The sequence below is a fragment of the Salminus brasiliensis genome, chromosome 15, assembly GCF_030463535.1.
Source record: "Salminus brasiliensis chromosome 15, fSalBra1.hap2, whole genome shotgun sequence".
In the NCBI taxonomy this organism is placed as follows: Eukaryota; Metazoa; Chordata; class Actinopteri; order Characiformes; family Bryconidae; genus Salminus; species Salminus brasiliensis.
The window spans coordinates 20,037,482-20,051,058 of record NC_132892.1 but is presented as its reverse complement, the minus strand read 5'-3'; the positions used below and the strand labels follow the sequence as shown (position 1 = coordinate 20,051,058).

The following is a 13,577-nucleotide window of genomic DNA, read 5'->3' as shown; positions in this document are numbered from 1 at the left end:
TGGGGAAAAATCTGTAAATAAATATGTATCACTTTCACCATCAAAAGTTGGGTCATTGGTATATATGTTTTATTTTTTATGTATTTTATATTTGTATGCATTGTAACCTATACTATTATTATTATTATTATTATTATTATTATAATTTTGCTACTGCTGGGCAATGCTTAACTGTACATCCAATCGACAGCTGTATCACACAGTCAATATGGAGAAAATTGTAACAGTGTGATTATCTGGAAAACGAGTTAGATGGCAAAATGATAAACAATAACATTAGATTATAAACAAAGTACATTAAACAAAGTACATTAAAAACAAAGTACATCAAAACTGTATATATATATATATATATATATATATATATGAGAAAAGTAAAAAGAGCAAAAGGTAAAAAACTATAATTTTGTATAAGTATATATATATATATATATATATATATATATATATCCTTTGCTATGACACTTGAAATGTAGATCTGGTGGCCTCCTATTTCTCATCCCATTAGCTTTTCAAAGGTGGACCTTAATTGAAGTTATTAATGTGGTAAATTCAGCTGATTAGACATGCTTTGGAAAGACACACACCTCTCCAGATATGGTCTCACAGGAGAAAAGAACTGCTTGTAGAGCTCAGAGACTTGTCAGAGGATTGTGTAAGGTCTGGATTGTGCAAGATCTGGAGAAGGAAGGTACAAAAACATTTCTGCTGCACTGAAAGTTCCCAAGGACTTTGACCTTGGTAAGGGCCTTGGTAAGAGAAGTGACCAAAAACCCAATGGTCACGCTGGGTGGGCCACAAAGATCTTGTGTGATCTCAGACTGGGCCAAAAGTTCACCTTCCAACAAGACAATGACCAAAAGCCCACAGCCAAGACAACACAGAAGTGGCTTAGGGACAACTCTGTGAATGTCTTTGAGTGGCCCTGCCAGAGAAAAATGGCAGGAATTCCTCAAATCAAGGTGTGCAAACCTTGTGGCCTCATACCTAAGAAGACAAGAGGCTGTAATCACTTCTAAAGAAGCTTCAAATAAGCACTGAATACTTATGTCAATGCAGTATAATATTTTTTTTTATTTTTTACTTAATTGGCAAATACGTCTACGGGCCCCTATCTTTAAGTGAGCCGTCAGCCGAGCAGCGCACAGTTTGATTTAGAGCCTGTCAGTGTGCCTTTACTATTGTAATAATGGGAAAAAGGCATGTATTAAGTCTCTTAATTAATCATGGGAGTGTTTTGGGTGAAATGTGTCAATAAACCAATCAGCGTGTCACTTGCCATTCCCTTTAAGAGCCAGGTGTGGTCTGACTTTGGCGGATTGCTGTGTCAATGGCGTAAAGCGGGGGTGTATGCGCGTTGGGCTGCACGCGCCTGTGTTGACAAGTCACTGCCAAGATAGCAGTGAGTGCCTGACTGTTGAAGTCTGCTTAGGTTGTTTTCAGTCAGAGCACCTGTGTTTTCCATTGCCAAGATAGCAATGCGGCAGAACTTTACCTGAAGTTTCTTTGGGATATTAAATGCAGACCATTGTTGTTCTCCAATGAAAAACATGTATCTCCATTTTTGTCTGTGTGTGTGTGTGTGTCTATTAAAACATTTAATGGTATTAATCACAACAGTATTCACAAATGTGATTGATGATGATTAGTCATAAGTTAAAATGCTAGCTAGGTTGTCCTTAGGCAGGAGAACGAATAATAATGTGCCTAATAAACTGTCTAGAGGAGTCTAGAGTTTAACAAGTTAATGCAGTAAACAAAAAACAAGAATGTCTTATTTTCATATATTATTTGATTTATTTCATACATTTCGTGCTGTGCTGGAGGGCTGTAGTTTAATTCTTGATGCTACGAGCCTGACTTACTGCATGAATCTCTTAATGAGCCACACCAAGTTTGGAAAGGGCTTCACAAAAACACATTGCCATACATACATCAAACCAGGTCTTTCTGTGGTAACGTGCCCCCCCCCCCGATAAAGAGCTTCTTTAAATATGATGTCATAGCCAAGGTGCCTAGAAAGTTCGTACACAGAACTGTAACTAATGTGATCGTATGCGCTTCTATAATGGTCATAAAACTGGCAGTGCAGTGGGATTATGTTCCTCACCTTGGTGCTTCACTCATCTTTGGTTTTCGGCTGTGGTGCATGAGAAACCCTACCAACCAATACCATTCCCTCATTGCCAGTCGTGGCACTTAAACTGATTTTCCATGGGGAGTGAAATCAGCTGAGACCTCAAACGACTTTCCCTTGTGTGGACTGAACGGCCTTTGTAAATGTCCCGATCCTCCGCTCCTCTCTTATTAGTTAATGCTGATCACTTGAGAGCGGTCATGCTTGTAAATAGCTCCTGTTTCCTCTAAACCTCAATGTTCAACCTTACCAATACTAACAGACATAGAAATACTGCACTGTAAGTACATAAATAAGTTCTTTGTGACCACTTTATTTGACAAACCTGCCTTAACGGCCCACACTCACTTGTGATATGGGTGACAATACTAAAAAAAAAAAAAAGGTCAAAGTTCAGAGTCCGTGATAGCCCTGTAAATTCAAAGCCTTAAGAAGCCAAAACAGCAAAAACAGAGCATGAATGAGTGAGTAGAACAAGAATGTCCAGATAAGAATGTGGAGCTGTGTCCCAATAGTCATCGAATCAGTCAGTGAATCAATAAAGCCAGCCGCAAATGCCTTTTTTTCAGCTCTTTGAATGCTTTATTGGATTTTGAGATTCTGGAGGAAGTTACGAATGCCTGTAATTCAGTGTAGAGTCTGAAATCATAAAGGGGAGTTCGGTATTGTGGCCTGTGAAACAAGTTAAGTACGACCAGAAAGCATGACCAACAAATGTCAAAAATACAAAGAAAGTAGAATCTAAATTCTTATTCATTGTTTTTGAAAACGAAAGACCCATAAAATATTATTTCTCTCTAGGAAATAAATGATCTCTATTAAATAAATAAATAAATAAATACGTATTGCATTTTTTTGTCCTGCGTGATATTGATCTCCTTCTGCATCGAATCAATAAAAAACACTTAAAGAAAAGTGCAATAAGAAGCCGTTTTAAATGCCGAGTATTACAGCTCGCCAGAAGCCGCCTAATCTGATACTCTATTTTTAAACTGCAACATGTGACAGTACAGTATTTTAAGATATTTGGATCAGACGAATAATCTGTTAAAGCTCACCTTAAAAGTCCTATAGCTTTGAATATATTTTAAAATGTATATGTATATACATTTTTACATATAAAATAATTATGCACACCACATGATTATTCATAACAGTATATTATTGTGGGTCATTCACATCAACCCAGATGTCCATGTATGGCTTTGCAAAGAACAGACTGACTCAGGGACACCAGAAGAGGCCTACTTGCTGAGCAGTGTTTTAAGGGAGCGGGTGAGGGTGTTGGCGATAGCTGACATGGTGCTGGAGTGGCGCGCGAGTGCTTTAACGCTGTGGTCCCCGGGGGCACTACCAGAGGCTGCCTCTGCTGCACGGAGCAGGCAGATGTAGTTCATGACAACCTCATCAACCTTGGCGACAACCTCGCGCTGCTGCTGGGAGGCCGACGATCCTAGGCCACGCACCAAGCACATGCAGACCTCAGACAAGCAGCAGAGCACCTGGAAACTACAAGTGACTGCCAGCAACATCTCCTCTGGGCTCCCGTGCGCTTGGGCCATCCTTCGGCATGCCCGTCCAAGCTCTTTAGACTCAATGGCCAGCAGCTGCTTATACTGGGCCAGCTCCTGCGCCTGCATCGGTGGCGTACCTCTGTCACCCCTGCCCACGCTGGAGCGCACCAGAGCAATTAGCTCGCTTGCATCCCTCCGGACCTCGGAGAAACCAGCCGGGAAAACGTACATGCGGTCTTTCAGCGCATTTATCCGGGCTAGTCTGTCCCCAAAGCTCATGTTGTTCAGGACCTCGCCATATAGCTGCTCTCCAGTACTGTCTAGAACAGGGTTGGGGTTGTACTGGGAAGGACCTGCCTCATTCAAGTCACCACAGTGCCTTCGTAAGCCCTCCATATCTCCCTCATCGTCCTCCGTCTGATTTTTCCTCTTGAAGAAGCAGTAACTGAAGGGGCCGTTGCACCTCCAGGGACTGGATTCCAGCTTTTGTGAGTTTTTGGCCTGCTTGGTATCTTTCTGCAGTGGAAGCATGAGAGAAGTGCTTCTCCTGCTGTCCCTACTGCTCATAGACCAACAGGTCGTTTGGGAAGCCATGGAACCTTGGGAGTAGCTTTTTGATAGCTTCTTCTTGGTGGGCCTTCTCTGTAGTTGTGGCTCAGTTGGTTGGAAATTCCCCTGCTGGATTCTTCCCATGGACGGTGTCCTTGCTTTCTCAAAGAGTGCTTCGATACTTCCAGAGCCAGTTGTTATAGTGCTGGAACTTCGTCTGAGTTCCCTGCCCCGCCTCAGACTATTGGAGTTGGTGTCACACTGATGGAATCCTTGAGGAGTCATATGGACGTGGTTCTGTCGCAGAGGGACGTCTGGCTCTTGCTTCGACACACTGTAGCTGGTGTTCATTGAGAGACTTGACAGAGGCAGAGGAGGTGGTGGCGGTGGTGGAGGCGGCGGTGGTGGAGGTGGTGGTGGTGGGGGGCTGGCACAGGTTCTGACGTGCCTTGGTAAAATAGCAGGCGGGTCTCCTCCTCCTCCCAACTGCATTCCAGGGGGTTCTGTGCGAGCTACACTAGGGGTGTTAGAGAGACAAAGAGAATCGTTAGGCGTCTGTTGGACAGCATGGGTCATCCTGCAGTCAGATTTGTGCCAGTCCACTGGGCTGGCATGGAGTAGGTCTCCGCTGCGATTCCTATTAAGAGAAAGGAACCGATCGGGGTTAAAACTTTGCTCTAACTCACACTCGAGGCCGGAAAATGAACTTCTCCGTTCAGAAAGACTGGGCCTGATTTCAAGGCTGCTTGCGGGTCTCTGAGCATGCAAGTCAGGACTCCTCTTCAATTTAGCAGGTAAGGTGGCCGAGTGGTACATTTGAGGACCTCTGTTCGGTCTTAGAGGAGCTGCATTGGAGTGCGCTAGATTTGGGCTGAAAACAGGTGAGGGCGAGGGTGGCATGCAGGGACATCTGCCAGTAACGTTGCCTTTACCTCTAACAAGGTCTAAGAGGACAGGATTGTTTGTGACATGCCTTCTGCTGTCCTTTTTGCCTCCCCCCAATCCTGCCCTATGGAGTTTGCCTCCCTGATGCATCTGGCTGACCGTTAGATAGTTTATCAACTGCCTATAGGCCTCACTCCCCTCTTTAGTGTTAAGACTTCTTACACTGCCATGTTTTGCATGCAGATCACTGAGAAGATTACTCCTTCGAGCTGTACCTGTGGTTTCTTTGATTTTTGATGGCCTGGCATTGAGGGATGGATCAGATCCAGGGGGATGTACATTTGGCAGCATCTTCCTCAGGAGGGCAGGGTCTGCATGAGGGTGGAGGTCCCGTGATGTGAGCAGGAGAGAGGAGGAGGATTCAGAGAGAGGGTGTTTACAGTCAGGAGCACAGAGGGGTGAGTCCATGGGGGTTGCACATGCACTACTTCCTGTGCTGCAGCCAGCATCCAAGGAAGAGCACTGGGAGCTCTGCAAGGAATTCTGAGCTTCACTTTGCAGAGAAGAGATCCGCTTGGCCAGGTGGTACTCACACAGTCGTGCCACACCCTGTCGCAGTGGTGGATGGGCCTGTTGATCCTCCTTGTGGAACTCAGTCTGTCCAGGATCCTGAGGCTTCTTTACTGGAGATAGAGGAACAACATTAGACTGGTCAATCATGATGGTACTGTTACTAGCAGTTAGATTTCCTCCAGAGCCAAGAGGTTCTTCTCGCTGATTCTCCATAGGCTCGTTTTCGAGCAGAGGTTGTCGCCCCTGAATCCTTTCACAGAATGACGTCCGTTCAACATCAAACTGACTCCTCCTATGACTTTCTCTTCCGCTGAACGTGTTATACTTTCCCGGCGCATCGGTCAACTTCTTGTGTCGTTTCCCCCCACTTGTTGTTGCTTTAGATCTCTTGCCGGTATTCAGAAGCGTGCTTGAGTGTGCTTTGACCATGTAATTACTCAAGGACTTGTCTTCCATTGTCTCCGGCTCCATCTCTAGATTATCAGAAGAAGGTAGATTATGCTTTGAAGGCACTGTTGCAGACTGGGTCTGCACATCCTTGTGGCGAGAGGGACTGCGTGGCGGCTTTGGGATGGGCCCTCTAGCGCAAGGGGATACAGGGAATTCGGTTTTCTCCTCCTGAAGGGGCTGATAGCCCTCAGTGGTGGCCACCAAAAGACGCATTGAATTCTCAGAAAGTCTGTGGGCTGCAGCCTGTTCTGAGCTCTCCGTCATCTCTGAGGAGTTGGTCTCATTTCCTGAATCCGATGAGGACTCTGGACTAAAAGCTCGTGATATGCCGTTACCTGCAAGGCAACACAAAGAGGGACAAGTCATGTTAACATTGGTGTATTTTACTTCAGAACCTCTACGAATATTAAAGAAATATGCAAGAAAAGCCAGGGGCCTATCAAGTGGTAAAAATGGTGTACTTGAATGCCAAAACAACGTAAAGACCTGCACTGTTGTTTGACCGAGTTTGGCTGGTGTCCTCAGATACAGCGAGTGCTTCTAGTGCTTGCAGTGTGTCCACAACAGCATGATCCAAGTTCCTGACACTGCTGCCCTCCCCGTGTGTAGGGACAGCGTCAATCAGGGACACAGGGATACTATCGTTATCGCAGGAGCTTTGTGGCCGGCTTTTGGCCTCCGTGCCTTCCTCATCAGAACTGTCTCTGAATCCAGGAGGAGGAGCAGCGATGGCCATGTTGAGGGAGTGCAGAACTGCATCGTTTTCGTCCTCGTCATCATCTCCCTCTGGTGGTGGGAGGGAGGTCAGGTCTATGATATCATCGCTGGAGCCAGAGAGGGTGAGGAATGTTGCTTTGCTTGCTGGAAGTCCTGGTTCACCCTCTCCAGGTGTTGCAGCCGTATCCTCTTCACCACTAACTTCATCCTCATCCTCTGCATCGTCAGTGGTTTCAGCATAGCATAAATCACGCAAGAGAGGCTCCTCGATACCTTCAGCACTGTCGAAGATTTTCCCCTCACCGATGTTGCTATAGACTACGTTGGGCCTGATCCGAAACGACGCCCCATCTGGAGTCCTAAAGCCCACGTCGTTGTTATGCATGAAAGCAGGCCGCTCAGGTACTTCAGGACTCTCATCCATGAGGCGCTGATAGCCTAGATTTTGAGGGTTTACACTGTGCAAGGGTGGATCTCCAAATATGAAGGACACCTTAGCGCTCCTGGGGGAGTCCTGGGGTCGAAGCCTTGCAGGTGGAAGAGGCGGGGGTTGGGGGCTTCTGCACCTAACTGGTGATCTCTCTCCACTTTGGATTGCATACTGGGGTAGCTGGGGCTCTGGAGAATAGGGAGATGTTAGGATATTCTCTCCTACTCGGTCCTGTGGGTTTTCAGATTCAGGTTGATAAGATAAAGTCATGCTTGCTTGAAGGTTAGGATCCTCACACGTGCCTAATGAGGTGCTGTACGGCCACTCAAGTTCTCTAGGATCTTGACCTGAAAAACATAGGAGCATGATGTCAGTCAAATGAAAGCAGTGCATACATTTTATTTATTTATTTATTTTACATTTTTACCCCCAATTTAGCCAATTAACCCACCCAATCCCTAGAAATCCCCCTATTTCTTGCAATGATCCCAACACTAGGATGGTGAGGACAAGCACATGCCTCCTCCAATACACTGCTTCTTTTCTAACTGCTTAGAGTGCAGCCTCACTAGGCAGTCAACGTTTCAGATCCACAGCTCTGATACATCAGCCAACAGACGCCTGTGCAGGCCAGCATCACAACGGGTGTGATGATGGGAGAGAGTGCCGCCTACCCACCCAGAGAGAGCATGGCCAATTGTGCTCTCTCGGGCTCCGGCTGCTGATAAGCTGAAGTCTTAAGCTGTAAGAAAATTCGACCATGGGTACGTACAACTTTCCATTTCTCCTGTGCTGTTGCTGTGGGACATATTGAAGATGGAGCGCCGAGAGTCCACCAGAAGCCGATAGTACCCAGCTGTTAGACATGCCAGGTTCATGGCATCACTGGACTCCATTATCAATGTGATAGGCTGTTGCAAAAGCAGAAATACAATGAGACCAGTTTAGTCACAGTCTGAGAACAGCGGTTTTGTCTTTGTCATTATCAAAAGTATAAGTAATTAAAACAAATAGAGCAGCATTCTAGTCATTGGGCAGCTATGAATGCATACCTTGACATCCAGGACATGTAGCTCTACCCGCACGTTGACCTCGTCTTCTGTGAGTATCTCGATGCGATTTACATGGCTGAAGTCTGCCAGGAGGGCCACTAGATTGGTCTTGGCATTGATGACATGACTGATACCATACCTCGGGCCTACAAGTAATGTAACATCTGTTTGCTTTTCCCCTTGCTTTACATGAAAGAGAAAGAAGGAAGAGAAAGGTTGGTTTATGATACTGATCTTCACATAGCAGTGTAAAATTACTATTGACACATAACATGACATTTTAAGACAAGAAGAGACAGCAGCAAAGATCTTAGAAAAGCAATAGTTGCTGGCCATTAATCTGTGGAGGGTTATAAGGCCATTTCCAAACAATCTGAAGTTCATCATTCTAAAGTGAGAAAGATTATTCACGTGGAAAATGATCATCCCAACAAATTCACCCAATGCTCAGAGAAAGTGCAAAAACCTGATATCTACATCTCAGACTCTACAGGCCTCCCAGTTAGCATGTTAAATGTTCAAGTACAAGTATTGCTTCTTTGGAGAGGGACTGCCAGGAGAAAGCCTCTTTTTTATAAAAAGAACATGACTGCGTGGCTTAGGTTTGCATCTAAACAAACCACACGACTTCTAGAACAACGTCCTTTCGACAGATGAGATCAAAGTGGATATGTTTGGCTTTAATTTAAAAAAACAAAGAAACACAGCACATCAGCAGAAACACCTCATACCAACTGTCAAGTACAGAGGGAGAGGTGAGGGTGAGGATTTGGGCTTGTTTTGCAGCCACAGGATCTGGGCAAATTCCAGTCATTGACTTGCAGTCAACACATGAGCTACTCTGTATACAAATATTCTAGCAGCTAGAGCTTGGCTGAAATTAGACCATGCAACAGGACAATGATCCCAAGTACACCAGTAAATCTACAACAGCTGAAAAAGAAAAAAATCAAGGTGTTGCAATGGCCTAGTCAAAAGTCCAGACCCCCCACCCAAGTGAAAAGCTGTGGCGGGATCTTAAGAGAGCTGTGCATAAACGAATCCACACAAACCTTAATGAAATGAAGCAAAGTTGTAAATAAGAATAGGTAAAAAATTCTCTAGAATGATGTGAGATTACTGCTAAAGATAGTTTTACGAGCTACTGATTCATGGGTTGCTGTAAGTTGTTTATGTAGCTTTTGCATTTTGGCTTTGTTTTTGTTAAATACATAATGTCAGTGGGTATCTGTTGTGTGTTGTTGTTCAGCTGAGGTTGTAGTTACCAAATTTTAAGACCTGCTAAAGACCAGATGTTTTGTCCTGATAAGTAAAACCACAGAATTGAATGTTTGTTAAAAAAAATAAAGCTTATATTACTACTTACCAGTAAGATAGATTTGAAAACTCTTCCTCCATATAATCTTAATTCACTGAGGTACTTCAAATAGTGCACCTTTGCTTGCAAAATGGTTAACTGGAAAACAAAGAATGGTGACAAGGATGGGACAAACGTTACTCAGCATTATCACACTGAGCTGTTATATTAAAATGAATGTAAACCTGCTGTTTGAGAGGTTTGCAATATTTTTCAACAGTAGTTTGGATAAAGAATGCAATGTTTTAAGCATGCATTATTTAATGAATCTGAAATATTAATAATTACATTGCATTTTTCATGACACTTTAAATAAGCAGAGGCTCCTTTGTTGGCAAGGGGGCTCTAAAGAAACATCTAATATCTTGCTTCCTACTGTTAAACCAGTAGATGTCTCCCTTCTGACATGTTTCCAGCCTTCTCGCAGCATATGGCAAGCTGACGAGGACCGGGAGACATGATGGGATATTAAGAAGCTGGTAGAATCTTTTGCTGCTGAACTAATGACAGTTTTGAAGTTTCACTGTTAATGGTAGGGTTGTGGACCATAAAAGCCTGTCTCAGATTAGAACAAATGGGCAGTTAAAGGCAGACCTACTTTCTTCCCAGGAGGCACTAGATTCTGATTGGTTTTCAGGATGTGAGTCAGGGCTTTCTTGATGTTCTTCTCCTTCATGCTGGAGAGCACCGATGGGGGTAAGAAAAGTGTCAGACCCCACTGCTTCCTGTGGGACAACATATGAATACTGTGAGGAAGACAGAGGCAGAAAACCTCTACTGCACATCAGCTGAAGTTTAATAGCAGCTGCAGTAGTCTGGAAAGGTTCTAGGCACCCAGGCATGTTATGTGCAACCACTACTCTCAGCAATAAGTGTGTTTTTGCATGGAACAACCATCAGATCCCATCAGATCTCACCAGAACAGACACAGGTAAACATAAATACAGTGAAAAGGAACAGGAGATCTTGTGAGCTAGTCTGAAGAACAAAGCTCGGTTCCAGGTTTCTCCTGGACACCCCAGTCCAGCCTGCACAGCGTGGGTGTGTTCAATTCCATCAGCAGCTCATTAAGCACTGATTTACCGAACCAGAATTAGCATTTTGCTAAACACTTACCAGATAAGAAGCTTTTAAAGTCTGTTTACACATGTTTTTTACACAATGGCAAATACAGTATATACACCATCTCACCATCGCCATATCTCCTTGCTTTACAATCACTGGCCATTATATCCATATAGGAGCACTGTGACATTCTATAGTTACAGACTGTAGTCCATCTGTTTCTCTTCATACTCTGTTAGCCTCTCTTCACTCTGTTCTTCAATGTTTAGGACCCCAAAGGACCACCACAGAGCAGGTAGTATTTGGGTGGTGGGTCATTTTAAGCACGGCAGTGACATAAACATGGTGGTGCGTTAGTGTGTGTTGCGCTGCTGGTATGAGTGGATAAGATACTCATTTTAAACACTGTAACTGTCCACTCACTGCCCACTCTATTAGACAACCCTACCTAGCTGGTCCAATTGTTGTAGATGTAAAGTCAGAGACAGAAGCTCATCTGTTGCTGCACAGTTGGTGTTGGTCATCCACTAGTCCTTCATCAGTGGTCACAGGACACTGCCCATAGGACGCTGATGGCTGGATAGTTCTGGTTGGTGGACTGTTCTCAGTCCAGTAGTGATGATGAGGTGTTTAAAAACTCCAGCAGCACTGCTGTGTCTGATCCACTCGTACCAGCTCAGCACACACTACCAACACACCACCATATCAGTGTCATTGCAGTGCTGAGAATCACCCACCACCCAAATACTACCTGCTCTGTGGTGGTCCTGTGGGGTCCTGAGAATTCTAACCGAGTATGCAAAGAAACAGATGGATACAGTCTGTAATTATAGCTATAACTACAAAGTGCTCCTGTATGGAGCTGATCTAACGGACCCGTAGTGTAAAAACAGGGAGGCGGTGTTAATTTTATGGCTGATCGGTGTATTCTAATTTTGCTATCTACAAACTTGGCCAGCATTTCTCAATTGTAATCTGTGGAGTTTGTAACCATCAAGCAGTTCTGACATTCGAAATGTAATGAAATATTTTAACAGGGCACAGCCACTGTCCCGTGGTGCTGTCTAATGTTTGATTTATGAAAGCCAAGCTGACGGATTGATAATTGAAATCCATAAATCACTTTGCCGCTCAGTCACACAGCTCTTGTTGTAAACAGTCCTCGTTAATTATGTGTTGATCCTTTCGAAGTGTAAAGGGATGTAACCAAAAAAAAAGGGAAAAAAGTTGGAAGTTAATTAAATGAAACAGTCAACTCCAGCTTCTCCTGCAGATCAGGAAAGAGAAGCAAGAGCCAGTAACGGCGGACTTACTGGATGTACTTCAGTGAAACCTTCTGTGTCGGCCGTGTGGTGAGGGTGAGGATGTACATCTGCAGAGCAGCGAGACGAAGAGCAGCATCGTACTTCAGCTCTGGGCCAAAGCGCTCCAGAACCACATCGTTACAGCTCTGAGGAAAGAGATGGTGAAGACACATGGTGTTACAGTCCGGTACTTGATTTAAAAGAGAAAATACAAGATACGATAATCCTTTATTAGTCCCACAGTGGGGAAATTCTCAGTGTCACAGCAGAAAAAGGATAGAAAGACACTCTACGACCTACCAGTCAGCTAGACCTATGTTTTAGCCCAGGCAATATTTACATGGATCAGGTAAATGTGTATCTCCAAAATGACTTTACAGGAGAAGTCAAAAATGGCCTTGACTTTGAACAGAAGTTAATGTAAAATAAGAGCTTATTCCAAGTAATTTAGGGCATTTCTATTGGTCTGTTCATCCAGAACTATTGACACAGTGCTCAGGACAGCTACAGAGTTCAAACCATGGAGAAAACTGAAAACAGACAAAAATGGAGATACAGGTTTTTCATTGGACAGCAGCGATATGTATCTTTTGTTACTTTTGGCCAGATCACAGAGTTGTAAATGGCCACGTAGAACCATCTGGATATTTCCCCCTGACCAAAGTCATATATCATCTATGTAGACGTCCAATAGCAGTTTAAAACGCTGAATAACTGCATGCTATAGCACCTTTTTAACCTTTGTAACAGCTTAACTTCATTTTTTACAATTCTTTTAATTATTTAGTGTTAATTAGTACTGTTCATCTCCTCTATTCATTTATAGTTTTTCCAGCTCATGCGTTTTATGGTTACCCCTTTAAGATAAGATAAGTCCTTTATTAGTCCCGCAGTGGGGAAATTCTCAATACAATTTCATACATGGTATTCACAACAGTGGACATATATTCAACAATGCAGTACATACTCCAAACTAACAGAGAGAAATCTTTTAAACCTTTAGTGTGTCACTGAATAATCACTTAATATTTGTTAACATGAAATATTGATAAATCCGAAATGTCGGGTGGTGGTGGACATGACCTCTATAATATCTTTTAAATACTTTTATTTGACAAGATCCACAGAGATAAACATATTTTCTGTTTTAATAAACTGTAGGGAATACTTTGATCGAAGTTGAATCAATGGGAGTTTGGTATTGTGTAATTGTTTATAGGAGTGCAAATGTTACTGTCCACACTTGTGGGCATCAGGCATCAATGGTTACAATTTGTTTATGAAAGATATAGAGGTAAAATGGCATTAGATCATCAATAGCATTCTATCTGTATCTAAATATTTACATATAAATACATGTATATACTACAGTATACTGTAGTATAGTATACATTATACTACAGTTTATATATTATCCTGGTATTATAGTATTATATTTTAATTTTAATTGTTTTTATCTGCATATGTATATGTGTTCATGGGTGTATACACCTCTAATGGGTATATACATTCTAATAGAAATTACTTGTTGTTGTTCTTCTGTT

General features: G+C 43.3%; 1 protein-coding gene across 2 annotated transcripts in view; it reads right to left on the bottom strand.

Moving 5' to 3' along the window:
* Positions 1–2,439: 2,439 nt before the first annotated feature.
* Positions 2,440–13,577, bottom strand: part of LOC140535424 (FERM and PDZ domain-containing protein 4-like) — a 90,691-nt gene continuing 79,553 nt past the window's right edge. The window contains exons 10-17 of one of the 2 annotated variants that reach the window (XM_072656792.1): positions 12,043–12,179; positions 10,263–10,389; positions 9,674–9,763; positions 8,308–8,490; positions 8,028–8,166; positions 6,595–7,602; positions 5,361–6,443; positions 4,632–4,717 (exon numbers count right to left, since the gene is read on the bottom strand). In XM_072656792.1, coding sequence (XP_072512893.1) covers positions 4,713–4,717; positions 5,361–6,443; positions 6,595–7,602; positions 8,028–8,166; positions 8,308–8,490; positions 9,674–9,763; positions 10,263–10,389; positions 12,043–12,179 — 2,772 coding nt within the window. In that variant the 3' untranslated portion in view covers positions 4,632–4,712. Of the gene's footprint in view, positions 6,444–6,594; positions 7,603–8,027; positions 8,167–8,307; positions 8,491–9,673; positions 9,764–10,262; positions 10,390–12,042; positions 12,180–13,577 lie in introns of both variants that reach the window. The other variant, XM_072656791.1, reaches the window with a different exon arrangement.